Source organism: Anopheles coustani, chromosome 2, assembly GCF_943734705.1.
Source record: "Anopheles coustani chromosome 2, idAnoCousDA_361_x.2, whole genome shotgun sequence".
Lineage (NCBI taxonomy): Eukaryota > Metazoa > Arthropoda > Insecta > Diptera > Culicidae > Anopheles > Anopheles coustani.
This window is the reverse complement of record NC_071289.1, coordinates 31,673,348-31,700,756: the sequence shown is the minus strand read 5'-3', so window position 1 is coordinate 31,700,756 and position 27,409 is coordinate 31,673,348. Positions and strand designations below refer to the sequence as shown.

The window sequence follows — 27,409 nt, the reverse complement described above, 5'->3', positions numbered from 1 at the left end:
CTACCCACCGTTTTGCTGTTGGTTTGGAAACATCCCGAGGCTGTGTGGAACACTATTGAAGTATAGTTTATGGGACGTGAAAAATCCCATCCGCCGATATTGTCACAACAAGTCAATCTGGTTTGTCAATTGACATTAGGAGACAGGATAATAATTCGCACCCGGACGCGCGAGCAGTCGGTGAAAAATATCGAGCATTTTCGTAATAAATCTAACGCACTCTCGCAACGTTCTACGAAGCAATCGATTACAGTCGATTAAAGCATCCCACCGCTTCCAGAAGGCATTGGGGAAAGATGATTTAGTACGTGAGTCTGTTTGTTTCTGGGGCCAGCTTCTTTGAAGCGCTGGGGAAATTTGCATCGGTGAGCAATGAAATAAATTCATCAATCCGGTAGGTATCAATCGCTCGGTAGTGGCAGGGTTCTGTTTGCATTCACTTATCAACGCTGGAGTATATAAACAGTGAAATGAGTAGAATAAGAAATTAAACGCACTTCGACTAGGGCCTTGAGGTGTTCTAACTGTTTTCTGGAAACCAAGATTCAAAATGCGCCTTTATGTCGTAAGTATACCTAAAAACTGAAAATTGGATATATGTTATTCGATTAAATTTCTTTTTAAGGGCTTACTCGTCCTAGGTGGAGTGTTGGTACTTACCTTTGCCCAAGACGATGGAAAATACAGACCAACACCCGTTCCAACTACCACTCAACGGCCACGTTACAGGCCTTTCGTTGATGGAAGATACGCCCAATACCCGTACAATCCCTACCGGTACCCGACCGAAACAAGGCCCTACAACCAAAACGATGGCCGTTACTATCCGCGCAGCGATGGCCGATACGTGCCGAGAAACGATGGTCGCTACGTGCACGTAGACAACAGGTACAAACACATCGATGGCCCTAGCGGAAGTGGATCGGGTAACCAGGGAGGCTCCGGTGGGGCAGGAGGTGGAGCTGGAGGATCAGGAGGAGGAGCTAGAGGATCAGGAGGCTCAGCAGCTGGCAGTACAGTTGCCCAGCCTCCAAAACCTTCGACTACGGTAGCCCCTGCGCATCCAACGTCGTCCCCAACGCCCGTCCCAACACTTGCCAAGGTCGTTCAGTCTAGGGTCGCCCCACCTACAGGCTACTCTCCCGATGGATGGAAAATCATACGGCTGGAAAATCAGGTGGAAAAGGATGGCTACCACTACGTGTGAGTTTCATGCACTGAGCTGAGGAATGGGGGCATTATTTAAAGCTCACTCGTTACCTGATGTGCCTTCCCGTACAGATTTGAAACCGAAAATGGCATTCTCGCCGAGGAGGCGGGTCGCATCGAGGACAAGGGCACGGCCACGGAAGGACTCCGGTCGCAAGGTTTCTATCAGTACGTCGGCGATGATGGAGTCGTCTACCGGGTGGACTACGTTGCCGATGGTAACGGCTTTCTGCCACAGGTGCGTTGAACATCTTCTTCATTGGACGCTAGGCAATAAAACTTGATTGATTGATTGTCTACTTCTTCCGTGCGCGCGCACGATCGTGAACTCTCTCACTCACAGGGTGACCACATTCCAAAGGTGCCGCCAGCAATCGAAAAGCTTCTGAAATATTTGGCCTCCCAGCCGAAGTAGCCTCGCCAGTATGGACCCTACTTTATAAAACGGGCAAAAGAATGGGTTAGACATACATAATAAAATAATATTTCGTTCGAAAGGCAAAACTTTCGTTGTTTTTACCGGTTCGCAATTACATTGAATTCTCTCTTTAGCGCCTGAATAGCTGCAACTGGACATACACGATTGAGACGAAAGATTTCAACGAACGAGAAACGAGGAATTATCCGTTTTAAAAGATGATTCAAAAATATTTAAGAGTCTGTAATCGACTGTTGGGCTAACTGACTCTCATCAGAGCCATTAAATTAATCGAAGTAAACCCACAACTAATTAAATGTATTATGTGTTGTTCCTTAAATTGGCAAATCCCCACAGGAAAACCACTTAAGATTCTATTTAACTAATAAATACTATGTTTTCACAGCGAAGATTACAATAACAGTGAGTTTTCTGACTCTTTATTGTTCAACGAGTTATGCTTCTAAGGCTACCGAAAATCTTCTTGAGTTCTTCAAAAAATTTAAATTTTATTAATATTTACATGAAAACTTCTTACAACAACCTGTAAGAGTGGTTTTCTTGAATATACATTTATTCAAATCGTATTACGAAAAGTGATTCCCATGATTCACATTCTGGGAACCTCGGTTGAAACGCGCACTGCAAGGATAAATTGGAATTTTAACTGGAATATGTTCGACCTTCGTGTAATTCGATAAAATACCCCCCCCTATCTTGGCTGCCTGCCAAAGTGCTGAGTGCTCCGTATCGCACCGGGTGAGTTATTTTCGGGAATTGAACTTTCAAAAAATAAAGCTTCCATCGCCCGATACGGAAAATATACTCTACTCAAGGCAACAGAATCGATGTGCAATGTGATAAATTGCTCACACTCTCCTCCCGCACGGTAGCCTTCACCGAACAGAAAGTATAAAACATCTCAGCAATGTTAATGCGGTGGCTAAAAGCACATCCCACCATATCCAGCCCAACTTATCCCCCCTAGTATCTCGAAGGACTTCACCGTAAACGAAATTCAATGAACTCATCGCTACAACGAAAGATGAAGAACCTTCCTGCGGCGTCTACGCCATCGATCGGACCATTTAAATTGTGCCCCCGCAGACAACAAACAATCCATTGAACATGCTTTCGATGATTGCCCTCTTATTACAGCACACTGAGAGAATCCAAAGAAAAAACCACTTTCGCTATCGCGTACAATTTGAATCAATTCTTTGGTTGATAGTATATGCTCTGCCTATTCTCGAATTATTGTGAACAATTTTATGATCCATAACATCCGTGCACATCTCACTTCTTCTTCTCATTTGCCTTATATGTAAATAAAGTAATAAAAAAACGTGTTAAAATCGACGACTTCTGCATTGTTGGGCACAAATTTATGGGGCAGTTTGATGGCGAAACTTCGCACCGTACATACCGCTGGCGACGGAAAAGATGGACCACCGGACGCCAGCATTCGTCTCACCGGTGAACCGTGAAGCTCGACTTCGACTGCCTTGACCGTCGCCAACAAGTATCAACAGCCTTGAACGGCCTTGCGGGCAGTTTCTCATAATCTTCAACTAAAGATCCGTCCGGCGCTGTCGGGACTAAACAGAGTGTCTGCCCCGAAATTCATCCCCTTACATTCGGATCGGAAGGAAGGATTCGCGATGCAAACCGCTTTGGGCAGAAACAATTTGGTGGTGCAATTATCCTTAAAGCAAATGCGTGAGAGATTGTCGCGAAGGGTACGCTGGTTGGATGGTGTGGCAAGAGAGAATTTGCGCCATCTCGTAATTCCGACCCACGGACACGCGCACCACCGGCCCGGGACGGATGGGTTTCGATCGATCGGGTCTTCGGGTGAGCAATAAAAATAAATTGTTTACTGTCATATTTTTTCGCAGCTCGCTACGCGCTGGCCAAGCTAGAAAGGGGAAGGACGTACCTTTATATTTTTTTTGCATACAAACACTCACTCCATTCTCTCCCGTAGTACGCTGACGGCGTGGTTGGGGTGACATACCGACCGTCGGACGAGTGTCACTGCTTGTAACTCTCGCGTGCTGACGAGAATAGTATTTAATAGGAATTTTGCAGCAGTTTCAGTTTAGTTTGATTTAATCAATTACAGACGCCGCACTGTAGTACCTGCAACTACATCCCGCGTTGCGCTCCGGTTCGGTTCGGTCCGGTTGTATCTGTGCACCAAGATCCCGCAGGCTTTCCTTATAGCGGCATCAACATTACCTGCTCAACAATGCAGTCCAGTGCATCCGCAACGACGTCAGTTCTAGTGAGTCATCACGTGTGTGTTTGTGTGTGAGGGTACTAATGCGATATAGTTTATGATCCTTCTGGACGTTGGAGAATGTCAACCTGCGCGCCTCGCGATTGACAACTAACGTTCTAACGACCCGTGGGAGGGTGAAAACCTTTCTTCATCCTTGGTCAATGTTCACCCCCCAAGTCACTGGGAGCTATCCGGAAATCGAACAAGTGAGCGTCCTTCACCGGCAACGAGCGGGGGACAGCTTCGGGTGTTGGCATCGCGATGCATCGTTACGATAAATTGTGGGCATCGCGATGCATCGTTACAATAAATTGTGCATTTATCCCGGCGGACGGTTGATACGACATGGTTTTGGAATGTGCTATGATGATACATGATTCAACTGTTGCGTTTACGATTGGTGAAAACTGTTTAGTGATACCAAGTTTCCTCTTTCGCTTCACAGATTCTCTCCATAATGGTCTGCTTCACTGTGCTGCAAGCAGTTCCAAACGATGGAAAATATAATCCCAAGAAGTACGGCAAAAGTGGAAAATATGTACACTCAGGTGAAGGTGAGTGATTCAACTGCTCGAGATGTGGAATCTTAGTGAAAACAAACGACTTATATTCTGTATTATTTTTTCTCTTCCTAAAATATCATCACAAGCAGAAAAAACTTATTGTATTATTTAAATTGTAATAAGTTTTTCACAACATTTTGCTTGTGATAGGTTCTACGATAGGATATTAGCTTAAAATTTTGTTTTATCCAAAATCTATTGAGCGACGATTTGTTTTCGAATCAACTCTTTTTACTAAAGTTTGCATAATAAAAATGGGCTAACTTCAGCGATAAAAAATGAAGTACGCAAGATAATTCAATTAGGTTAATTTTAACGCAAAGTTATATTAGTTTGGTACAATAAAAAATATTCTTAAGGCGGCCTTACGGCATTTGACCGGAACTTTTGCCATAAATCGGGCAAAAGGTGTAGAAATTTGTTTGGGTTAGATCTTTGGACAACGTGCTTTCGGTGAGCATGACCAACACATTGTATCCTACTCATTATGATAGTTTCTTACGAAAGAGGCTACTTTCTTAGTCACTACTTTGGAAAATTTAAACAAATAGCAACAAATGTAAAGCACACAGTTTTTTATTTAGTTCTACGCTTAACACATTGACTGCCAAGATTAGTACATTTTGTGAGTGCAATCTGTTTTAATAAAATTGGTTTATAACATTTATTAAACCAACCTGTTGGCTATCAAAAATGATACCCATGGCAGTCAACGTGTTAATGACCCTTTCATAAAAAAAGTTGTTAGCGTTCTTTGTTTCTACACAAAAAATCGCCAAAGTCAGTCCATTTTTTAATGCATATGTTATTTTTAAAATAAAAGAAGCATTCAGGTGTGTATCGGCATTCGATTTACTTCAAGGCAACGATGAAAGCTAAGTACACTTATTCATATTCTATTCCCCCGATGCTATGTGAGATCATAACTTTTTAGAGCACAAATTTTAGGAAATAACCATTTATTATATTTACACGTAAAATATGATTTGTAAAATAAACAAGCGCACCTACCAGTTGATTTACAAATTCACCAGGAAATTATCAACGATGCCGCATGGATCATATTTTTTCCTCCCCAATAACCGTATAATATTCACACACCCCTTTTGCTTTATTACGTTGCCTAAAACTAACAGAACCGAAATGCTGAAATTTATTTTACGAGCATTTTAAAAACTATCCTCTGCTACGGTCCCGTCGCTAATCAAAACGATACGATCGTAGTAGCTACGGTCTACAGCCCTTCAGCGCGTCCAATACCGGTAGGATCAATCGAGCCGTGGACGTGTTTCAAGATTTGTGAATTTACATAATTTGTTTCTGATTGGCTGTCGTAAAAATCTATGTTTACTAGTCTCCCAACCTTACGGTATGCCGCAGCTTGTTGGTTGTTGCGCTGTCAGCATTGTTTCAAAAATTGATTTAAATTGTATGTATTCGATATTCGGATGAGGCTCATTAAACACGGCTAATCTTGTTATATGGGAACCCTGGGTGAGCTGCCGACCCTTCCCGCGTATGAAAATGATGTCTTCTTCCATTCCAGGCGACTACGTGGAGGATGTGAGTAGATACCGGTACATCCACTATGACGACGGTAACCGGGGAAGGTACTTTCACATACACATACCGTACGACGGAGGCTACGGAAACTACGAGGGAGGACACGAACCCTACCGCTATCCTCCGTACGATCCAACGGGCGAATATGCGTACGTATTGACGAGGTTGATATCCTTCTGCAAAGTCCCACTTGATAAAATGTGCTTTTCCTTCCACGCCATATCCAGTGAAATCATCAGTAAATATTCATCCGACCCGTACCGGGCGAACGCCTACGACATCAAGAAACCCTCCATCTACCTCGAGTACGGCGTGCCCACCGTTTCCGAATCGAACACGGCGTCTAGTGTGGTCGATGTACGCCAGTCGCTCCTTCCAGGGCCGGGAACGGCCTACCTTCCAGCGAAGGAGCCCGAGCTGGATGTACGCAAGTCGTTGCTGCCGGGTCCGGGAACCGCCTACCTGCCCGTGTTGACGTCCGAAGAGCAGAAACTGGCGTCGGAGAAGAAAGCAAAGATTTTGCCACATCCAAACAGCTTACAGGGAAAGGAGGATGCTTCTTCAAAGACAGGCAGTGCGGAAGGTGCCAACACTTCTGCCAGCACAGACGACTCACGAGCGACCACTACCGACTCACTTCCAACGGACGCCGGAGAGAACGCTCTTCACAATCAGCCCTGTTTCGCGGTAAGCGGCACACTTAAACTTTCCAAGACGTAATCGAAGACGCTGCGCCCATGGTATGTCCGTTGCATACCTGCAGGCGTTTCGCGAACGAATCCGATCGAAAGCTGCCGACCGAAGCTTGGAGCGACCGTACGTAATTCATCCGCTCGAAGATGATCCACTTTATTTCGTTGATAAGCAAACAGCTCTGTATTTCGAAAGTTGTCCTATAAACATTCAAATCCATTGATGATGAAAGATCAATCTACGGACGTCCTTGAGGCCGACGAAACGAGGAGGTCTTTTGATACCACCACTTTAGCGCGCACCTATCCGAAACTCCTTTCATTCACTGTGTTTGCGGCTGGTGAAAGACGGCCCGAGCTTGGGCCGGAGCACCTGTTCACGTTAAAGCAAGCAGTGGTGACAAATTGGCCACTTCCGGAGCCATCGATGCTACTGCGGTATCATCAAAACAAGCCGGCTAATGAGTTGAGTAACACTGGTCGACAAGATAAACGACGCGGGCCGTATGCTTCAGGGCCAATTTATGCAAATCGCTAATGCCGCCACCATTAGACGATGATTCTGCATGCGCTCGGAAGGCATGCGTTAAATTGAAGATGTGCTACGGAGGTAATGGAGCGTGTCCAAAAGCCTATGACATATCATGGGAAAGGACATTGCGTGTGGGAAGGGAGAAGGGGTCCTGAGGTGAGTTAATCCGTATAATGTTGTTCGTCTCTTTTATGTCATTCAACGAGTTGTCAGCCCAACAATACGCCTACATCATTATGGTTAATATGTCATTTGCATGATTTCCTCAAACCCCAATCGTCATCGCAGCCCAACATTTCGCACGCCGTATAACGCACCCGAGCCGATCGAACTGATTCGGCGTTATCGGACCGAGAAACTGTTTAAAAATTTCAATCCTCTTCAAAATGTCAAGATCACACGCGCGATCGCTCCGAAATGGGAAATATTTCTCCCATTACCCGTTACCGAAATATCAACGCTCTCGTTGACCGGTGGTGACCAAAATGTATCATCGTTCGAACTTTGCAAACCTCTCACGAGACGCGGACCGTTTATTCTAAGCCGGTTAGAAGTTTTTGCTCTCGATCAAAATGGCCCGTAACGTTAGGTCAAATCTGGAAAAAAGTCACCCTTTTCCGGCATCCACGATCCAATCCGGATCAGCTATTTTAAGGATTCACGTATTTGGCCCCAACATTCTGGCCGCCATTTCGCCACATCCCCTGACCCCTGACCTTTGGCGGACCATTTTCCTATCGCCCATTCGACGACCGGCCACCGCTAGGGTGCTAAGCGTCTAAGCAGCGCGAAATGTGAAAAGATCACCACCGCGCGGAAAGGTCGAAAAACAAGATCGACTTTATTTGGCCATTAGAATTCTGGTTCGAGCTATCTGTGGTTTGGGCAGTTTTTGTTCGTTTTTCCTCTCCACACACGACTGTTTGGTCATCTTTTTATTTCTCCTGGCGCATCTCATACAAAAAAAAGAAGGCCTCACCTTTTACCGGACCATGTATTCTAGAGTGGTGTGTCCCGCTCTGACCACCGTCCATCATTATGCACTGCTTAGCGTAGATTAGTATTAATTTCGGTTTTATTGTATATGTTCTGTTTTATTGGTGTTCGGTTTTTTCTGTATTTGTGAGTATCTGCTTGACAAAAAAAAAAAACAATTTTAGCACATATCCGAAAACTCTCTTTAATTTTATAGGTACACAAAAACCCCAATCATCTTTTATGTTTCATCTGTGTGTTTAAACAAAATAAAAACATGAAAAATGAGATAGTTCAAACAAGTTGAACATTTTACTAACAACAGATTTATTTTTTGTTCATATTGTGTAAATTGATCCTAATAGCTATCCCTTCTTGGTGACCTTTCAGTATTTTAATCTATTCCCTTTAGAGCGTTGTGGCAATATCAAATTCTTTCTAAACAATATCCTTCCTTTTGGCCCAACTGGCGAGATGGTATCAAGAATATAAATGAACTCGATCTTTAGAAACCCATCCCCAAAATTCCATCACCCGTTAAGATCGTTTCCGTCAGGTTCGTAAGTTACCACTGAAGCTTATTTTGATTTATTTATCGAGGCTGTTAATGAACGCGACATCTGTTAATAATATACAAGCCTATTTGTCATTGTATCGGGGATATGCCTTTGCAAAGCAGGGATATATAACGCTCTCGTGCGATACGGTATATTGTGGAACTTCGATATCGAAACCAAACACTAACCGTCTTTCTCTACCGGAACTCCACCGGCTGTGCAGCTTTGAACTGCAATGGAGGCGACGAAGCATCAAACTGGACGCCATAAATAAGGCCCGTTAAGTGATGCGCGGGTTCCACGCCATAAACATCGATCCAATGTCACCGAGGCGAGGCCGGTGAGCTAAGCTGCCGTCGCTGGTACAACAGTCCAACGAGACCAAGCGGGTAGCAGCGACTTGTAGCTGGCAAACATGCTCCCGGCGCTGAGACTGATTGAACTAGATCGATCGAACCGAACAGACGGGCGAGCGGGTTTGCTACAAAATGGTCCAATAAAATACGATGTCATATTATCATATCGACGCTGCGTTACCGGTTCCATTTCCATTTAATCCCGGTCCCATAAATTATGCCGATCTGCGTACGGCTCCGGTTCGAAGGGCCACCGAATGGTCCGCCCAGAAATCTGATCTGTTCCACTCGAGCATCCTAATGACTGGAGCCACCGTTTTGCTGACTCTAGAGTCCGCAGGCCGCAACAGCTGCCGGAATTGCTAAGCAAAGGGGGGGTTGTCCAAAGGGAAGCAGATCAAATGAGCGACGAAATACACACTGCCAGCCCGCCTCCTGCGAGGGACCGTCCGTAACGGTTCTAGATTTGAATAATTTCTACATTTTTTGAAAAATAAAAATACTTCTTTAGAAATTTAAATGTCACTTCCTACCGGGTGATGATGAAACAAAGAACTCTTCGATCGTCGATTGGATCATTAGACCAGTTTTAGATTTGTAAAACCATTTCTGATCTAGTCGATGTTCCACAACGCGCCCCAAAGACATTTTTGGGCCGATTGTCCTTGAAACATCTTACCGGGTTTAGGTTTTCATCCTTACGCTAAATAAACGGCGATCGAAGGGAGCGTTAGATCGTGGTTCGCTACTTATCGTTTGGTTTATCCTTGCATGTCGGTGCATCAGTAACGGTCCGTATGCACCCTTTCGCTTTTCATTCGTCTTAAGGTATGTGTCACCCTAAGGTATGTGCCCCCCATGTGGGCCCTTGACGAGGTCGGAGTGGCTTGAGGTGCTGATAGAGTTGGGGTAAAAATCATCTGTCCCTCCAACTAAGCCATCTCTCTAATCTCTTCACCGGCCGGCTGTCGGTTTTATGCAAACAGACACGCTAATTATGATATCGGACGAACTAGCTCAGTTCAGGGGAGAGAAAAAACACAATCTTCCACCTCCACTAGCGCCAAGGTCAACCGGTGTGAGGAGGATTGGATCAAACAAAAAAAAAACAACATCCCTGAAACCCACCCATCCGTCCGTCGGATGAAAAAACAACACACGAAAATCGGAATAAATTGATTATCATTTGGTTGTTATAGTTTCACGCTAGAAATGCGTTGCGGACGTGTCATCTCCAAGCCGCGCTCGGTGAGTGCTTTTTGGAAGGTTCATGCCGCCGCATCTTCAGAGACATCGGTCGCACCGCCTTTTCGACATGCAGTCGAAAGGTTTTTTTTTTCTATTTTTATTTAAATGATCACCAGCGATACGGGGATGACTTCTCACCTATGTGTTTGTGTGTGTCTCGCTTGATGCTAGTCGGAAATATATTATTACACTTAATCACCGTCGGACCCGCGGGTTTCGGGTCGGGTCCCATCACGAATCACGCACGCGCGATGCGGAAAAGCAGAAATCGATTAATGCAAATCTCACCACCATCGGGATCCGGTGCTAGCTTTGCACGCACGCCCCTTGTTTTATGGCAGAACGGTGTCCTGTTTTATTCGCATCATTTTAGCGAACGCCGTTTTGAGCCCCTTTTTTCATTGTGTTTCGACGCATCACATTTAATCGTCATTATTTAAATGACCATTTAGTGGGGTTGGCCATTTCTCATCAGCGTCGAATCGACTGTTGTCGGAAGGGATGCTGTTCGGTGTTCGGTCTTGTTGGGTGCGCGATTTAGGACTTTTAGAAAGCATAACTCAGGCTCGTTTCACTTAACAGTTTTTTTATTCGGTTTGGAAAACTAATAATTTACATTAGAACACAGTTCGCTGTTTTACGTTGAAGGATCGTTGGTCGATCGAGAGGAATTGTTTGCAAGCCCCAGTTCAAAACTGACTGCCTGTCTGACTAACTGACTTACGGACTGACTTGTATGGCGCTTATCATCGTCTCCCTGTTATATGTGTAGGTGTGTGTGTGTACTGTGTTGTGGGTGTTCCCCTCCGAGACATCCGGGTACCGTTTCCTCCCCCTGAAGAACGACACCCTCCGGAAGGGAACGCACTAGAAACCACTCCCGAGGGAGCGGAAGAGAGCCTTCACGGAACCTTACTTCTGTCCGTTCGCGTTGCGAGCGATGTCGAAGGCGCCGGGCGCCGTCGGCAGATGGGCACCGGTCGGCTGGAAGCCGTTCTCGTCGGCGGTGTAGTCCACGCGGTACGTCTGGCCGTCAGTGCCGACGTACTCGTAGTAGCCCTTGGCGCGCAGGACCTCGTTCTCGGTGTTGCGGTCATCGATCTTGCCGGACTCGGCCACCTCGATGTTGTTGTCGGCGGAGAACTTGTAGTAGTAGCTGTCGTCGTTGAACTGCTTCACCTGCTCCTTGATCTGCTCGGATCCAGGTGCACCACTGCCAGCGCCGAAGCGAGAAGCGGTCGATCCGGAACCTCCACGGTTGCCAGCACCGCCAGCACCGCCAGCACCTCCACGACCACCAGCACCGCCAGCTCCTCCACGGCTACCAGCACCGCCAGCACCGCCAGCACCGGCAGCACCGAATCCAGCCGCGCCACCAGCACCGCCAGCTCCAAATCCAGCACCTCCGTCGTTCGCAGCACCAGCACCGAATCCAGCACCAGCGTCGTTCGAGGCGCCAGCACCGAATCCAGCTCCACCAGCGTTACCACTTCCTCCACGGACTCCACCAGCACCTGAAGGCGACGAAGGATCAAATTAAGTTAATCTTCGAGCCATGCCTTCAGAGATCCGCCGAATGTTCCAGAACCTACCTCCAGCACCACCGGCACCTCCGAAACCTCCAGCACCGCCAGCACCTCCGAAGCCTCCAGCACCACCGGCTCCGAAGCCTCCAGCGCCACCGGCACCTCCGAAACCTCCAGCTCCGGCTCCGAATCCACCGGCACCTCCGGCTCCTCCGCGTCCACCCGATCCTCCTACGCTGCCTCCCTGCGGGCGGTACTGACCGTCATCGTACTGGCCACGACCGTCCGGGCGATAGCGACCATCATCCCACTTGGTCTCGTAGTACTCGGGGTAGTAGCGGCCATCGTTCGGGATCGGCGCGTTCTGGGCGAGAGCGCAGCCAAACATGGCAATAGCCAGCTGCGGGAAGAAGCACCGAAAAACCACCGATCATTAGGCCGACCGTCACGACGAACACGTTCCCGGGCCACTCCCCCGACCGGTGTACCACTGCACTGCACCGAACGGCGTCCAACTTCTTCCCCGTGCGGAACTTACCAATGCAACACACTTCATCGTTGGGGATATACTAGAACCTCACTGGGCACTAAGACTAGCGGTTGGTTGGTGCACGAGCAGGCGCTTTACTTTCACTGCCTTGTTCTCCTTTGAGACTTTGACTGAACCGAAGCAGAAGAACTAATGTTGTAGCATCTCGGCACCCGCGTAGCTTTTATACTACGATTTAGCCGAAATGTGCTCCGAAATGTTTGGCGATGAAGATTCTGCCACACGACCCGGCGACTAGCCGCGTATGTGGGGCCGTACGAGGAAAAAGAAGAAAAACCAGGCAGACGAACTTTTTTGTTTTTTGGACCGTTTTTTGGACCACTCCGCCAGCACATCACGGCGGCATTCGGACTAAGCCCCACTATCGTGCTATCTTAGCCAATTGGAGCTCTTTCTCGCTCTTCGCGCATCGCGTCTTCCATGCGATACGAGTCTCCCACTTGCTCGCGCCAGGCGACAGATGCACGACAGATCATCCTCCGCCCTCGGCACGACTCGCTGGAGATGCGCGAGTTCGGCCCCGGACCTGGTCAAACTCGGTCTCCACCGCCACGTTTCGGGGGTGGCTCCGTGGGAGGTGGCCCGCACGAGGAGCCACGAGCCGCCCCAACCAAGAAGCCATCTGATCTACATATTATATCAATTATAATATATTATATCTCGTCCACTCTGGCCGGCCGGCCCCGGCCCGAACGAAAGCAAGAGTGAGATCGAACCCGCTCGGCGAGTTCAAGCCGAATTTCGGAGATCAGAGACATTTCGAGTCAGTTCGTGGTGTTCTGTGCAGGGAAGGTGGATGCGAGGAAGATACCAGAAAACCGCAAGGATCGTAGACCGTGGTTCTCGGCTCACTTCCACGGTCAAGTCCTTGAACCACGCACGAGGCGTCGCAGTCGATGGATTTGTTTTGTTTTTCGTTCGGGGTCCAGATGCCAATATGTTGATCTAGATGGCCACGCTTTTCTCCCGCATGCTCCACTGGGGAGGTTTTTTATTCGGACTATTCGATTTCATTGGCTGCTAAAACTTGTCCACCCAAAACTCGCGCTTGGGAAGTGTGGCAGTACAACCGTCTTGTCGCCGGTTTGGGGTGGGTGGACTGAACACTACGTTGAACTCTTCTCTTGGGACACGGTTGCTTCATTTTAGCGCGATGAGCTTCGGTCGTCAAGTGATACCGCTCTTCCAAATTTAGGAGCAGGTGAAGCAATTGTGCAAAAATCGATAGATTTACCGATATCCATGTAGGGCTAGATGGCAATGGAAACATGTGTAACATTTGTTACATAAAATCGTTGGCAACAACCAAAAACACACAAACAAACGTAAAACAAACAGATGATTAGGAAGTTATGAAAATTTGATGTGTAAATTAATTGAAGTTGAACGATTCGAACATGCTAAACAAACCTCAAGATCGCTAACGAAAGTTCCAAATCTTTACAATCAAATAAAAAATATCCGTGTGAATCATTTAGAACACAGTGGTTTAACAAAACAAATACTTTCGTTCCAGAGTGATGATTTATAAAGTTTATTCTTATTCTTCACCTCTCTTAGCAGCGATACAAGAGTAGCACGGTTGAGTAGTACCACAGACAAACAACGAAACATGTTTGGCGCCCGTCTTCATCCGGGTCCTCTTGATCCTAAGCCTTGTTTTTTGTGTGATAAGTGAAAGAACCCTCCCGTTTGTCATGGCGAATAGACGTACCCAATGAGAAGCCAAGAACTAACCGAACAAAATATGTGCATCGGTGCGCGGTGACATTCTGCACACATTCGCCTTGACGCTGTGCAAAACCGCTTTCCGGGAGCGGTCTGCTAATTTTCGGCCGATCCAACTCGGTTGCCAACATTCGCATGCACCTGCAAAAATGTATCGAAGCGTCAAACTCATAACGAGTAACGCAAAGCCGGCAACTGTCCCGAAACGCCAGACGGGGCACCAAACGAGGGAAGGATCCAGAGAAGGACGGATAAACATGAGTCTCGCGTCCCTCTCGCGTTGACCGTTGACCGTTGAAGATTGAGGTCCTGTCTGCCAGTGACAATGACATGGGAACAGCCTGGTTTCATCCATCTGGTGGTGGTAGTAACAATCAACCACTCAACGGCGGGCTGTTTTATTGCAGCGCGCTGTTTTAGTTCACCGCACGTTTATCTTTCGTTCCGATAGTCCTACGCAAAGGATGATAAAACTGAGTCAATAAATGAACCGAAAAGTTTCAAATAAGTTGCATATGATAAACAAAGCGGTCGGCTGTTGGTTTAACTCGCTTCACAGTTTGAACTTTAGCTGACCAAAGTTTATAGACCACTTAACCTGATGTTCATGCTATTATGGTAAAAGTATATGTTATCAAAAGTTCTACAGGTGATGTTTTTTTACATATAGTGATACCCGAAATAGGAAAGTTTTTTTTTGGTGATAATAATAATCAATTTAATTTCACAACTTTCCTTAATTCCGATTTCCACGCATAATCTCTACTCAATCAAGAACTTATGCCAATTTTATATTCAAACTCTTCAACCAACAGACCAATTCAAACATTGATTTATTTTTCCATGTTTTGAAGGTCACACACGCAAATAAAAACCAATCAACATGTCGGACTAGACGAACGCTATTGAGACTTGAAACCAAAATCTATATTCAATGGATAGGAGATCAAAGATGGGGGAAAATAGTGCGCTAAAATTATACCATCTTCAACAGACTCCGCTAAAACTATGCAGAAAAAGAATTACCATTTTAAGACGAGACATAAATAACGAATCTGATCGCTCTGACAGGCCACGCACAGGACTGCACGTTAATGGGAAAACGGGCGACATCGATCGATTTTCCACATCCTGCTCGCGGTAACTACCCCCCGTCGAGGGTGCCGAAATCCGTCCCTGCCCGCGCACACCCGCTATCGGTGCTAGAATCCGTCATCAATCCGTTAATTAGCCACACTTCTCAGACCATGGCAGAATCTCATCAACTCCCGGGGGTTGGATTCATCTTTCTTTGCTCAAGCGCGACCTCTAAGCGGTAGCACATGAGGAAAAAAGCATACCCCCTATCATGTCACCCTCCTAAAAACAGGCACCAATTGCTGGGAACTGGAAAAACTGGCCACACATTTAAAGCAAACGCGCGGGGACTCGATCAAAATAAAATCGATACGCGAAGGAAATAGAAACAGGTCCGGGCAATGTGATGCTACGGGCTGATGATGACGACTCCCCCGTTTCGCGGCAGACAAGTTCCAGGGTCTCCGATCCGTAGCGATTTTGTGCAGTTCCGTATGCAAATTTCGACCGGGGGCATCGTTTTCGCCCGGAGGCCTCACCGAAAAATGCTCGTGCCGGTTCTAGGCAGTCAAGGCAACAGTCGACCGGCGCAATACCGTCCTCACTTTCAACCGACAGCACCTCGATCTCGGAATGTCGTCGCTGGCAGCAAAATATGCAAATACCTCGGCCTAGCCAGCCAACCATCCGACCTGCTCGCTCTGAACTCGTTTTCCGCGACATCGGTGAAGCTTCTGCTCCGCTTTGTTTTATCGGGCAGGTCACCTCGCGAGCTTATGCTGCCGGTGACGTTGAACAAACACGTGGTGCAATCGCGATCACGTCGATGGGTCGATTCTTGTCACTCGCCGTCCTGAAGCGACGCTGCTCTTAACGTCTGCGATTGGCACTCCCTGCCAGCCGATCGATCGATCTGGCGCTGGCCAATTGATATGTTGACCATCCGGATGACCTACACCGGATCGGTATTCAAATCGGGGCGAAGACGATAAAATGATTCGAAATGATCGACCGGAGAGACGCCTCTTCCCGGCGTACCCACTGGGCTGCTCCTCCTCCTGCTTTGTGTTCGTGGGTATGAGGTGTTATGTGTGAGTTCTCGCAGACACGTTCGCTTCCGGAACCAGTTCCCGGGACAACCGCGAACCAGATCCGCCTACTGCCTTCTAGTTTGGCCGAAAATAGTTCGCGACTCCAACAGGATGAGCAGCGTGCTCATCCAGTTTTGACGACGAACTTGAAACGAGCGAAATAAAAAGGGCAAACAAGCATCGCCACGATTCCAAGTTGAATGTCATCAGAGCGCGACGAGCGACTCCCGAGTTTCGCATATTCACTTGGCGCTTGGGGAACTAAACAAATCTCGCACATTCGACGCGATCACTTTCATTTTCATCAGTCGAACGAACAACAAAACCAAAGAAACAAACATGCAAAAACCTTATCTGTCTTTATGACTTCTTCACTCACGACGACGGGCTATCACACACCAGACGGAATGAATGGAATTTTATGGGTTTGGCAATGGGAAATCGTTCGTCACCGATGCATCGCAAAATCGAGCAGAACGAGCCGCCATATACATTTTTATAACTGGCTGCAGGCTGAAATGTCATCGAGTTCAATATTACATCATCTAACGCAGGACTTTAAAGAACGTCTCAATGGTACTGGTGTAAAGATTAGGAAGAACTAAATTACATAATATTGAATGGATCACACCTAACTGAATGATTTCTTTTGATTTGTCTATCCAATACTCCTCTTTTTCAACTACTTTAAATTGATAACTGACCACACACAGGTATATTTAAAATTCATTGTAAAGTTTGTAAAGTGCCCGAGACCATATCATTGAGGCGTGCTAGTGATCAATATTTCGCTCTACTCCTCTCGGTTTGCCACTATCATGGGAGGCACACGGTACCAAATCTATAGACACATCACAGGTGTGGCTAATGGAATTATACGATCCTCCTAATCCACACGATTAAACCTATGCGTTCGGTTTCATTTAAGCCCAATGTAAGACGATGCTAAACGCGATACGTCCGTTGTCCTAAGAATGATTTGTGGTAATGGTGGACAGAATAAAATATCTTCCTTTCGTGACTGTTCCACTCACCTCTAGTGCCTGTACAATATCGTCCATATTCCCTTATCGATCTCGGTAGGGTTGTCGTCTAATAACGCATGCAAAATCTACAATATACGATCCATCGCGATTTGCATAAAACATCGCTCGGTAGACAACGAAAGATTTGAACACCCCGACAAGCGACGAAAGCTTTCCATTGCGGGTAGAGCTTTGGTGTTGAATGCAAGTTGGTGGAGAAGTTGCATGAGAAAATAGTAGATACACTTTCGAGGGGTAAAAAAAACAATATCAAACAAATGTAAAAGAAACTGTATCTTAACTGTAAGCCGCAATATTCAGTAATTTATTCTGGTATTGAAAGAATGTTGGGACTTTCAAACAAATCCACAAAAGTAATTTTATCAATTGATTTTCCCAAATGTGTCTTGCAGCTAAATAGTGTATACTTAGAAGAATATATTATATGTCAGAAAATAGTTTTTATTTTAAGTATTTAATCACTCATTCAACGCACAATTTTAGTTACTTTGTTTAATTCATCGACATCGCGTTCGTATCAAAACTTACCATTTTCTACGTACAAATTCCGGCAAGGGAACAGTTCTTCCTCGTGCCATGCGTCACTCCACTTTACATGAAGAATGCTTTCCATTTCATCCATCAGTACGCCAGCAGATGCACTCCTCACGCGAAGTCATGCAAGCTGATCCGCGACGCACCGTGTTGCTGTCGATATTTAAATGTCAACCGCTAAAACGCACCCGTGGCGCGCCCGTCTCGTCGGTGCGTCTCCGGGTCGACAAATTGTCACCGCGATGCATTAGGTGAAAAATTAATCATGCGTTCTACACCCTCCCTGACCTACCCTGCGCCGGTGGGATAGCTTGTGAATCTATGTGTTAGCATACACCAAGCCTTCTTCCAATCCCATCCGAGCGTACAGCACTGGAAAACCCCTAGCCTTTGAGCCAGAGCGCCACAGAGACACCAAGCATCACGTGATTCTTAGACAAAAACTGACGTCGATGACGATGATGATAATGGCGATACGTAAATATGCAACTGCTCCCCTTTAACCGAGTGAAGGGAAGATGGTAATTTATTCCCGACAATTTTACGACCAGCAGGATAGTTCTTTGGCGCAAGATGCAACGACTGCATGACAAAAAATTTCTACATTTCTGCATATAATTAAATATGAATCCTATTTAAATAATATTGATTCTTCGCTGCGTAAGCTTCTCCGTGCATAGAATTAACTTTTAAACAATCTGTTTCGTAGACTGAACTAGACTAATTGAATGAATAAATAAAAACTAGGCTTCTACAATAACGCTTCAAATAACGCTACAGCAAAGTAATACTTTTCATATTTAAATTCAATCCATCCACACTATTGATCGAGCTGTTTCTTCACATCAAATGCTTCAAGTATTGATAAACTCGCCAGGTTTCCTGTGTTTTCAATCAAACCGCCATCAATGCGTCAAGGTGTTAAATCATGCAGCCGGTAATCTTGCACCAACGCAGTCAAATGCTTCCCGCCACCCACCGGGGAGGGACGCGTCTTAAAATGATTACATTTGTATATTACATTGCTTGATGCATGGATGATGGCTAACCCATCGTCACCGTCATCGTAGGGATCGGAGTGAAGGTGTCGGAGAAGTTCTCCAGCTCGCGATGGTTACCTTCAAATTTATTCACCCACCAGACCAGACGCACCAGCGTGCGGTACGAGCGAGCAAGCGAGAAAGCAGCCTGGCCGCTAGTATAATGCATTACTGCACAAATGTTCCCCACATGGTAAGAATGGCAAGCCGCGGGCGCTATGCATCTATAAATACAGTAGGCAGTTCTTCTATTCTATCATTAGTTTCTCCTATCAGCTACTGGAAGTGCATCAGCAACAGCAGCAGCAGCAACGGCATCTGTGTGCTACGAAAGTGCAGTGCAGTGTTTTCATCGCGTAGCCATTTCTTCCCACCGCCATAATGAAGTGTGTAAGTATTCCCCCACGCTGCACGGACTTCCGATGAAAGGTCAATCAAACGGCCCATCCGTCCGGACGGAGGCCGGAAATTGCAGGAAAAATCCCAAACACAACCCAACAGAGCACCGGCAAGAACTGAATCGAAAGTGAAATGCACGAATGCGTGAAATTATCTCACCCATGATGGTGTGCGCCGATCCATACCGCCATAATTACGAATCGATTGTATCGCCGTTACATCGAGCAACGTTTTTGGTCGGACGTCTTTCGCGTCTTTGGATGGTATGGTAATTATGAAACACTCGGGAAGGAAGTTCAGAGCCGGAGTGGAGTAGCCAAATTTTGCACGCTCCGCCCCGTAAGGAAACTCGTCGCGATGGTGTGCGATTTTTATCTTCTTTTGTCTGTTTTGTTTCGCTAGAAAATTAAAATTGACGGAAGTAGTGACGTGAAGAAACAAATATCGCGAATGGCGGGAAGGTGTTGTTTTTAAGTATTATTTTACATTTTGCTACGCGCCTTTGATCAGTAAAGATTGAGTGAGGTTTTGTTTACGTTTGCCGAAACATAACCTTAGTTTCCTTTTACAATCCAACGATCTTTGATTGGTCAGTGATGGCTAATTTTAAAACTGATTTTAGCATTTTCTTGTACACTTAATTGATTTGCTTTCTTCTTTCCATAGGAAATTTTCCTCCTCATTGCCTGTGCCACCCTCAGCCTAGCCGCCCCGCAAAGGTCTGACGCTGAGGCAGAAATCATCCAGCAAGACAACGTCATCGATCCGGACGGCACGTACCAGTACAGGTAGGTGGTTCTATCGCCAAACATTTCCCTTTTCAGCTTGGGAGAACTAAGAAAAACTCTCACCAATTGTTATGCCTCCTCCCTCCGCAAGCTAAAACAATCATAATGTTATGCGACAACAAACATTTCCATATCCTGTACAAATTTTTCGCGAAAAAAAAACGATAGCCGATGGCCAACTCAGCTGTTCCATGTGGTTATCGGAACCACGCTCGCAAGTTCCCAAACAATTGTACCTTCTTTGCATTCGGAATTTCCGCGGAAATCGTACCGGTCCGAGCAGTGTGCAGCAATTAGTGGTTAATTGAAGATTTGATTACCGTGTAATTGAAGATCGTAACGCACCGAACGGCCCCCGGCGATCTCGCCCATTGTAGCCGCGATGGTGATAAGAATAACAAAACTCCATCCGCTACGAGAGGGTGCAAAATGGTTGGACACAAGAGAAAAAAAACCCTTTCCCGACGCTCTTACGTCGAGCGTGCGATGCAGCATAAGCTAGAGGCAAGAGATTAGCATGTTTCAATGGCGCGAAGATCATTCGAGCAGCAAACAAACGTCCCGCTCTCCTCCACCCCGCTACAAGTACCGGCCACAGTTTATTAGCATACCGAAGCTACCACCCAACGTACGTCACGGCAACCCCCGGTGGGAGTTTGAAGATGTGCAACATTGTACCGCCCCGGTTGCTTTTCGAACTCTCGATTTCATTCTCCTTTCCCTTTTACTCGTGTTCTCACATGCGCTCCATTCGCTTTCTCTTCCACACACACACATACACACGTAGTTACGAAACGGCCAACGGTATCCGAGGTCAGGAAACGGGAACTCTCAAGCGGGCGAACAGTCCGGACACCAGCGACGTAATCGTGGCGTCCGGCTCGGTCAGCTACAACGCCCCCGACGGCAGCGTGATCGAGCTCACCTACACGGCCGACGACGAGAACGGCTTCCAGCCATCCGGTGCGCACCTCCCGACCCCGCCGCCCATCCCGCCCCAGATCCAGAAGGCGCTGGACTATCTGGCCAGCCTGCCACCGGCCACCCAGCGACGCTAGACACACCACGGCACAACCGGCATCATTCGACTTCAGCTTCGGCCTTCGGAAGAAGCGACTGTTTTGGTTGCTTTCCATTTCCGGCCGGACAATACTCAGCGCCATCCAAACGAACCTTAACGAAGCATCCCTCTAAGCTACCGTGCCGTGTTCACGACACTCTGATCCGCGAGTCCTAGCTTTATTCTCCTACGGTTAAGCAATGAAACTCAAGCGCGTAATAAAGTTCGCATCCTAAAACAAACACGTTCTTTTCTGTGGACTTCAATTAATCATTTCTTGTTAGGATCCCTGATAAGGATATTGACGTCAGTCCGACCTAACGACTTAACAAAATTCCATACAAAAAGTAAACAACAACTGCGTCAAGAACTTGTGGATGTTTGAAACAACGCAAGCGACGAGTCTTCGAGAGTCTACATGGATAAAATAAAACGAGGCGATGTAAACTCCTGTGTACGTGTTGTATGGAATTTTGATAAATCGTGTCAACAAAGCCATCGTTAAGGCTTAATGGGCTCGAATTTAATGCTTAGTCTACACGAAGCGTAAAGCAACCTTTGCAAACGGCAAAATGCTGTGAGTTAGCGGTAAAATGCTGTCAGTTGGCCAGTCAACTGTCAAAGTAAGCGAAAATCTGTTTTTCGGTCGGCGAGTGAAAAATAGATTTGCGCACCTGGTATAGAGTGCCGGTGGATGGAAAATAGTTGTTTTTAATAATGTACAGTGGTTGTTGATAAGATTTCGGTGTACACAATACCTCTGTGCTGTTTTTTTTACAATTAAACAATCAAATCAACATTGAATGCGCTTACATCTGCATCGGCTCACGAATAGGAACGTCTACACGAAGCGAAAAAAAGTGACAGAAAAAAATGATATTTTCGCCTGTGTTTTCAGAGTTTTGCGCCTCGTGTAAACTAAGCATAAGGGCTGTAATCGAACGACCACAAAGGAGATGCAAAGGAGATCGGTAAGATCTTTTTCTACCCAACATACCTCTGAAGCAAAACCGATTCATTAAAAAAAAGTAAAGAGATGCTTTTATTCCGCCAATTTATCACACACGTCTCTTAGTATCTCCACGAGGAGCAGTTAGAGCTGGGTCGACTTGGACCCGCTCAAAATTTGCGGCCATTTTCCTTCGGCGGAGGCAGTGTTGCCAGATGGGCAAGGGCCCGGGCGATCGGCGCCGGCACCGGCGGGGGCGTCGGCAGATGATCGCCGATCGGACGGTACCCATTTTCGTCGGCAATGTACGACACGGAGTACGTTTTCCCATCGTCACCCTGGAGGAAATGGAAAGGAAATTGTCGTTCAGTGGAAGCGACCACCGCATCGAGTGGCTTCAAGGTATACGCTTTACCTGATAGGTGTACTGCCCCTGGGAAGCGGTGCCGACCTGATTGTTTACGACAATCTGCTGACCATCCTGGGCCGCCCGCGTACCATCACCACCCTCGTAGCTGTACCGAAACTTGCCGTCCACCTCCAGCACGTTCTCCACGTTAACGATCGGTATTTCCTTGTACCGCGGCAAGGAGTTCGGTTGCTGCTGATGCTGCTGATGCTGCTGATGCAACTGCTGCTGCTGCTGCTTTTGCGCCCCAATCACACTGCACACGGCCAACAACACGACCAACTTCAACATTATGCCCTCACGGTGATGTCCCCAGTCCAGTTAACGAAAATCTATGTCCGCCGTGAGATCACGCGCACTCTGCCACACTAGGGTTTCGCTCCGAGTTATGATGAACGATGACGACTGGACAGGACCGCTGGCAAACTGCGCCCAAGAATGGCAGAACGGTGGGCTTTTATAGCTGGGATGCTGCAGACGCCGACTCATTCGGGGTTCGGGCTGGCGAAAGTGTGTGGCGCAACGGCGCAGTAGAATCCGAGCCCACGAGCCCAACCACGAGAAGAGAAACACACAACCCCAAACCGGGGCTCTTGCAGTGTCAGTCGGTCGATCGGTCGGTCGGTCGGTCGGCCGATCGAGGGATACTCAGTAACGCCCTCCCTGGCGTGCCGCCGACAAATGGCACCGTGGTCGTGTGCGCAATGATCTTTTTTCTCAAATCCGGGCCTTCCCCACGATCTGGCTGGCTGACTCCAGAGGCTCAAGACCTTCCCGCCTGACGGTGGTTGCCCCGGCACTCTTGCAGTCGCTGAATCATTTGCTATTTTCTTTTTTCTATTTTCCAACGACCCAACGACGCGCCGGAGGAAACCTGAGACACAATCCAGGGCAGCCGACTGGGTTTGGCGTGCCCCAACCGAGCCCAATTAATAGACTCGTGTAGTTGCGCGTGCTTCTTTCCCGCTGGCTTGGCATTGCGACCTGCGAGAAGTTCAGTACGGGGGAAAAAAAAAATACTGCTCGACTTTTGCGCCGAAAACCACCGACACAGACCGCAACCGTCTGCAGCAGCGTCTACTAACCGGCAGTTTGGCCCACCTTAGCTTTTCTGTAGGGGTGCCGTTGTAGAGATTCACCACCTAGATTTACCGATCAGCACGAAATGGGAGCTTCCCTGCACAGTTCGACTTTTTGGTCAAACACACCCTTCAGGCCGAGCTTGAGCCTGAACCGTCGGGGAGGCTGTTTAGGGTTTCACAACAACGCGGGCAATACCATTGTGCATCTTTTCGTATCGATAGATTCACGCGGCTTTGCCAGAGAATGGTTCTTTTGTACAATTTTTATTAGGATCGTCTCAAAAATCGTCTATTTTTGTTAACAGAACTAAAAGTGAGTGATCCACATACGAACATTTTAAAACTGGTAATGGAAAATTCCATAAAACAAAAATAGAAGTAAGAGACACGAAGATGTATCAGGATCTAACGCACGCATGTAATAATTAGAACCTTGTCTGAGGATATTCTTTGGCGTCTTGGTTCGTGTTGATTTAATTAAATCTCATCTCGCGCGTCTCTATCAAAGTGTCGATGTGCCTAACATTTCGTGGTCAAAATCGTTTTGATCAAATTTTCGTAAACAATTTTTCCAGGATGTTTCAAATGCCCAATCCTGAATTTTTAAAAGTATTAAACTATTGCATCAATGAAACTTTATAATATGTATTAACCGACATTCACTTCACGGTGCAAGAACTTAACGATTGACCTGATGTTTTTCTTTCATTTTGTATGAAAATTGCCGTGATTAACGTCTTCTCTTAGGAAATGATCTTGCATAAGCTCATCTTCCTTTTTTCTATAAATTATTGTTCGTCATACATCAGGTTGTAGTCCATTTAAAACCGGTTGTGTCAAACTTTTAATTATGCCACCTACAATTAATTTGAGAAAGCTTTGCATATTCCACCAATGCGTCGGTTCGAATTCATGGATTTTCCCGGAAAAGAAAACAAATATCAATGTCCTTGAGCTGCAAATTGAAAATCGTTTGCCAATTTCATGCATCTTGAGCTCGTTTGTGTACATTACCACCATGGACACTTGCTGCTTACATTCTCTCCTCATCTCACCCCAGCACCGTCCGTGAAGATTGGCTTTGACAAAGAAGGTCAAAAATGTGCATGCTCACTATATGGTAATGTGTTGTTGGCTTCACCGACTACAAATACACCGAACGGTCTACACGACGGAGAAGTTCCCGAGTATTTAAATTTTTCGACACCAATATTTTTCATCCCTCGTGCATAATCTTCAACCGTTTTCGGGTGAGGTGACATATTCATTCACGTTCATCCGCACCGCGATTGGAGAGGGCGCTACAACTGCCCCCCCCCCCCCTCCCTCTCACACACCACCTAGTCACCCCCTAGGTGCTACAACCGGTGGTAGGAGGTCAGTGCAAACACCAGATCTTGCCAAATATGTACTAAATGACGAAAATTAAACAAAATCCCAGCTTCTTCTCGCGCAGACGCGCACCTTCGCGCCTCGACCGGCGCAGATTCGGCCGCTGGAGATGGCTAGTGCAAACACAATCAGATCATCTAGGCTGTATAAAAGCCTATCGGCCGCTAGGTAGTATCGTCAGTGCCATCGTGCTATCTAAAACGCTCAGGTGCCAAACAGTGACACGAAACCCCGCGAAAGCAATCCCAACTTGCGAGCCTTCTAAGTTGCAAAGTGCATCGAGTTAAACGCCTCAAAATGAATACCCTGTGCGCTCTGGTAGTTCTGGCGACGGTTGCGGCCGTGTACGGTGCGCCGGCACCGGCCGATAGTGACGCCCAAGCGGCGATCGTGAGCCAAACCTCCGACGTGCAGCCGGACGGTTCCTTCAACTATGCGTAAGTGTCGCGGAAAACAACAACAGACGAAGGGAAAACCTACCCAGTGGAGTGCTTCAGCCCTCGGTTTCGCTTTACTCTCACCCTCTTGCAGCTACGAGTCGGCGAACGGAATCAAGGTTGAAGATCAGGGAAGCATTAAGTCGATCAAGGTGCCCAAGCTGGATGAGACCGGACGTCAGGTTGGTGAGGAAGACGTGCAGGTGTCCGTCCAGACCGGCTCGTTCCAGTACACCGCCCCAGACGGTCAGGTCTACACGCTGAGGTATGTGCAATGGGAGGGGCTCCTGTGACAAAAGCAAAACAGGCCGATCTCGAGAGACGCTACGGATTACATAAAAAAAGCGATAGTGTCAAAAGTCGACCCACCGTAACCGATCGAGCACGAGCTTCCGTGTGGTAACACCAGAGGACTAATATTGCCACCCTATCTCGTGCTCCCATTTTTCCTCCCCAGGTACATCGCGGACGAGAATGGATTCCAGCCGCAAGCGGACCATCTTCCAGTGGCTCCCAGCGCCTAAGTCCGAACACCGAGCTGCACTGAGCGCAGCTGATGATCTTTTATCTTCATCTCCAGCGAGCATGTACATACATCTATTTCTACTCGGCCATTTTGACTCATAAATAAAATTTAAAACAAATAATTTTGTTCTTAATGTTATATCTTTTGAGACAATCGTTTACCACAGAAAGCGAGAATGTATTAAAGCATACGATGAAATATGTTGTGTTTCGATTTTCCTCTTCCTCCAAAATGTGAACAATTCTATCATCCCCCGATCGCGATCGGTTATCTAATGCCTGTTTTTAAGTGGCCAGTACAATCGTCCCCTCTACTTCCGTTTTCTATGCCACAACTCCTCTTCCGATTGCTGTGGTTGTCCATTGTCCATATGCAGCAACATTTTCATCTCGTAGGTAAATTTAAAAAAATGATCTAATGCTCTAATGATAACGTGCCAACAGCACCATCAGGCGATCAGGTCACCGGAAGAGAGCCCATACAATAGCAAACCCCTCTGTTGGAACGACCTACGTCCGATGGAGGATGATCGACTCGAAAAATACCAGAGATTATGCAATCGATCGACACTCTCCTGGTGCGCAAGAAATCACTTCCGAATGAAACGCTTACCGTCGATGGTGGGAGTGTCTGAGAGAGAGAGAGAGAGAGAGAGAGAGAGAGAGAGAGAGAGAGAGAGAGAGAGAGAGAGAGAGAGAGAGAGTGGTGTGCTGATGATGACGGAAGATGTACAAGCATCATGTTTCGTAAAGTCAACGATCGAATGATCGATTATTTCATTGTGCGGTGTCCTGCTAAAGGAAGGCAAGTTGATGGATAAATGGATAAATACTCATTAAAATATTTGCATCGTGCAAACCTACAGTCCAATTGTACTAAAACACATTTTCAATAAAACAAAACTTGGAAAAACAATTCGATTTTATCTCCTTAACTGAGTACGTTACCACCTTTCTAAGCTACATCTCGATTCATTTATCAAATCTGTAACATGCTTTCGCATCGTTCAATGTAGCTCTCCGGCTGCGCGCCATGCAGCTCAAATCAATGGAGCGAAAAACGGGAGAGCTCGATCACCGGTAAAATGACGAACCCGATTTCCGATTTGCTTGAAAATGTACTCGAACTTTGCGACCGTTTGCATCGTTCGCACGCGATCGCCACAATGCACCACGTCGGGACGGGACGGATGATTGAAAATCATAAAACCCTTTCGCCGGACGCCGGTCCCTGCACCGCCACCACCGACAGTCCAGCGCACGACAGAATGGTCGCCCCGGATCGAGTTGAACTTTTGCACCGCACGGCATCAGCGTCTGAGCGGCTGACCCCCGGGATATATTAGGAATTGTTTGGCGGCTGCCCGTGCACTACTTCC

At 46.8% G+C, this 27,409-nt stretch overlaps 6 protein-coding genes across 6 annotated transcripts; 4 read left to right on the top strand and 2 right to left on the bottom strand.

The window, feature by feature from the left end:
• Nucleotides 1-550: 550 nt before the first annotated feature.
• Nucleotides 551-1,624, top strand: LOC131266715 (larval cuticle protein LCP-30-like). Its single transcript, XM_058269328.1, has 4 exons — nucleotides 551-565; nucleotides 626-1,203; nucleotides 1,282-1,447; nucleotides 1,553-1,624. The coding sequence occupies exons 1-4, from the start codon at nucleotides 551-553 to the stop codon at nucleotides 1,622-1,624; spliced, it is 831 nt and encodes a 276-aa protein (XP_058125311.1).
• A 41-nt stretch (nucleotides 1,625-1,665) lies between these two features.
• LOC131264207 (uncharacterized) lies at nucleotides 1,666-6,757 on the top strand. The gene is made up of 4 exons (XM_058266495.1): nucleotides 1,666-1,669; nucleotides 4,337-4,465; nucleotides 6,021-6,186; nucleotides 6,265-6,757. The coding sequence occupies exons 1-4, from the start codon at nucleotides 1,666-1,668 to the stop codon at nucleotides 6,755-6,757; spliced, it is 792 nt and encodes a 263-aa protein (XP_058122478.1).
• A 4,552-nt stretch (nucleotides 6,758-11,309) lies between these two features.
• LOC131264206 (pupal cuticle protein 36a-like) lies at nucleotides 11,310-12,479 on the bottom strand. The gene is made up of 3 exons (XM_058266494.1): nucleotides 12,462-12,479; nucleotides 11,990-12,323; nucleotides 11,310-11,911 (listed from the first exon to the last, which is right to left on the bottom strand). Exons 1-3 carry the CDS (start codon nucleotides 12,477-12,479, stop codon nucleotides 11,310-11,312), a joined length of 954 nt encoding a protein of 317 aa, XP_058122477.1.
• A 6,891-nt stretch (nucleotides 12,480-19,370) lies between these two features.
• Nucleotides 19,371-21,234, top strand: LOC131266717 (endocuticle structural glycoprotein ABD-4-like). The gene is made up of 3 exons (XM_058269330.1): nucleotides 19,371-19,379; nucleotides 20,055-20,176; nucleotides 20,964-21,234. Exons 1-3 carry the CDS (start codon nucleotides 19,371-19,373, stop codon nucleotides 21,232-21,234), a joined length of 402 nt encoding a protein of 133 aa, XP_058125313.1.
• A 1,121-nt stretch (nucleotides 21,235-22,355) lies between these two features.
• LOC131266716 (endocuticle structural glycoprotein SgAbd-3-like) lies at nucleotides 22,356-22,885 on the bottom strand. The gene is made up of 2 exons (XM_058269329.1): nucleotides 22,601-22,885; nucleotides 22,356-22,523 (listed from the first exon to the last, which is right to left on the bottom strand). Exons 1-2 carry the CDS (start codon nucleotides 22,883-22,885, stop codon nucleotides 22,356-22,358), a joined length of 453 nt encoding a protein of 150 aa, XP_058125312.1.
• A 2,480-nt stretch (nucleotides 22,886-25,365) lies between these two features.
• LOC131265541 (cuticle protein CP14.6-like) lies at nucleotides 25,366-26,029 on the top strand. The gene is made up of 3 exons (XM_058267824.1): nucleotides 25,366-25,505; nucleotides 25,600-25,770; nucleotides 25,963-26,029. The coding sequence occupies exons 1-3, from the start codon at nucleotides 25,366-25,368 to the stop codon at nucleotides 26,027-26,029; spliced, it is 378 nt and encodes a 125-aa protein (XP_058123807.1).
• Nucleotides 26,030-27,409: the final 1,380 nt, after the last annotated feature.

Excerpts from the sequence above, each read along its gene's own strand:
- LOC131266715 (XM_058269328.1), top strand. Across the intron at positions 1,204-1,281 it reads AAGGATGGCTACCACTACGT|ATTTGAAACCGAAAATGGCA; the intron begins GTGAGTTTCATG and ends CTTCCCGTACAG. Across the intron at positions 1,448-1,552 it reads GTAACGGCTTTCTGCCACAG|GGTGACCACATTCCAAAGGT; the intron begins GTGCGTTGAACA and ends TCTCACTCACAG.
- LOC131264207 (XM_058266495.1), top strand. Across the intron at positions 4,466-6,020 it reads ATATGTACACTCAGGTGAAG|GCGACTACGTGGAGGATGTG; the intron begins GTGAGTGATTCA and ends CTTCCATTCCAG. Across the intron at positions 6,187-6,264 it reads GATCCAACGGGCGAATATGC|TGAAATCATCAGTAAATATT; the intron begins GTACGTATTGAC and ends CGCCATATCCAG.
- LOC131264206 (XM_058266494.1), bottom strand. Across the intron at positions 11,912-11,989 it reads AGGTGCCGGTGGTGCTGGAG|GTGCTGGTGGAGTCCGTGGA; the intron begins GTAGGTTCTGGA and ends CGTCGCCTTCAG.
- LOC131266717 (XM_058269330.1), top strand. Across the intron at positions 20,177-20,963 it reads GACGGCACGTACCAGTACAG|TTACGAAACGGCCAACGGTA; the intron begins GTAGGTGGTTCT and ends ATACACACGTAG.
- LOC131266716 (XM_058269329.1), bottom strand. The coding sequence starts at position 22,885 with ATGTTGAAGTTGGTCGTGTTGTTGGCCGTGTGCAGTGTGATTGGGGCG. Across the intron at positions 22,524-22,600 it reads AGGGGCAGTACACCTATCAG|GGTGACGATGGGAAAACGTA; the intron begins GTAAAGCGTATA and ends CATTTCCTCCAG.
- LOC131265541 (XM_058267824.1), top strand. The coding sequence starts at position 25,366 with ATGAATACCCTGTGCGCTCTGGTAGTTCTGGCGACGGTTGCGGCCGTG. Across the intron at positions 25,506-25,599 it reads GACGGTTCCTTCAACTATGC|CTACGAGTCGGCGAACGGAA; the intron begins GTAAGTGTCGCG and ends ACCCTCTTGCAG. Across the intron at positions 25,771-25,962 it reads GGTCAGGTCTACACGCTGAG|GTACATCGCGGACGAGAATG; the intron begins GTATGTGCAATG and ends TTTCCTCCCCAG.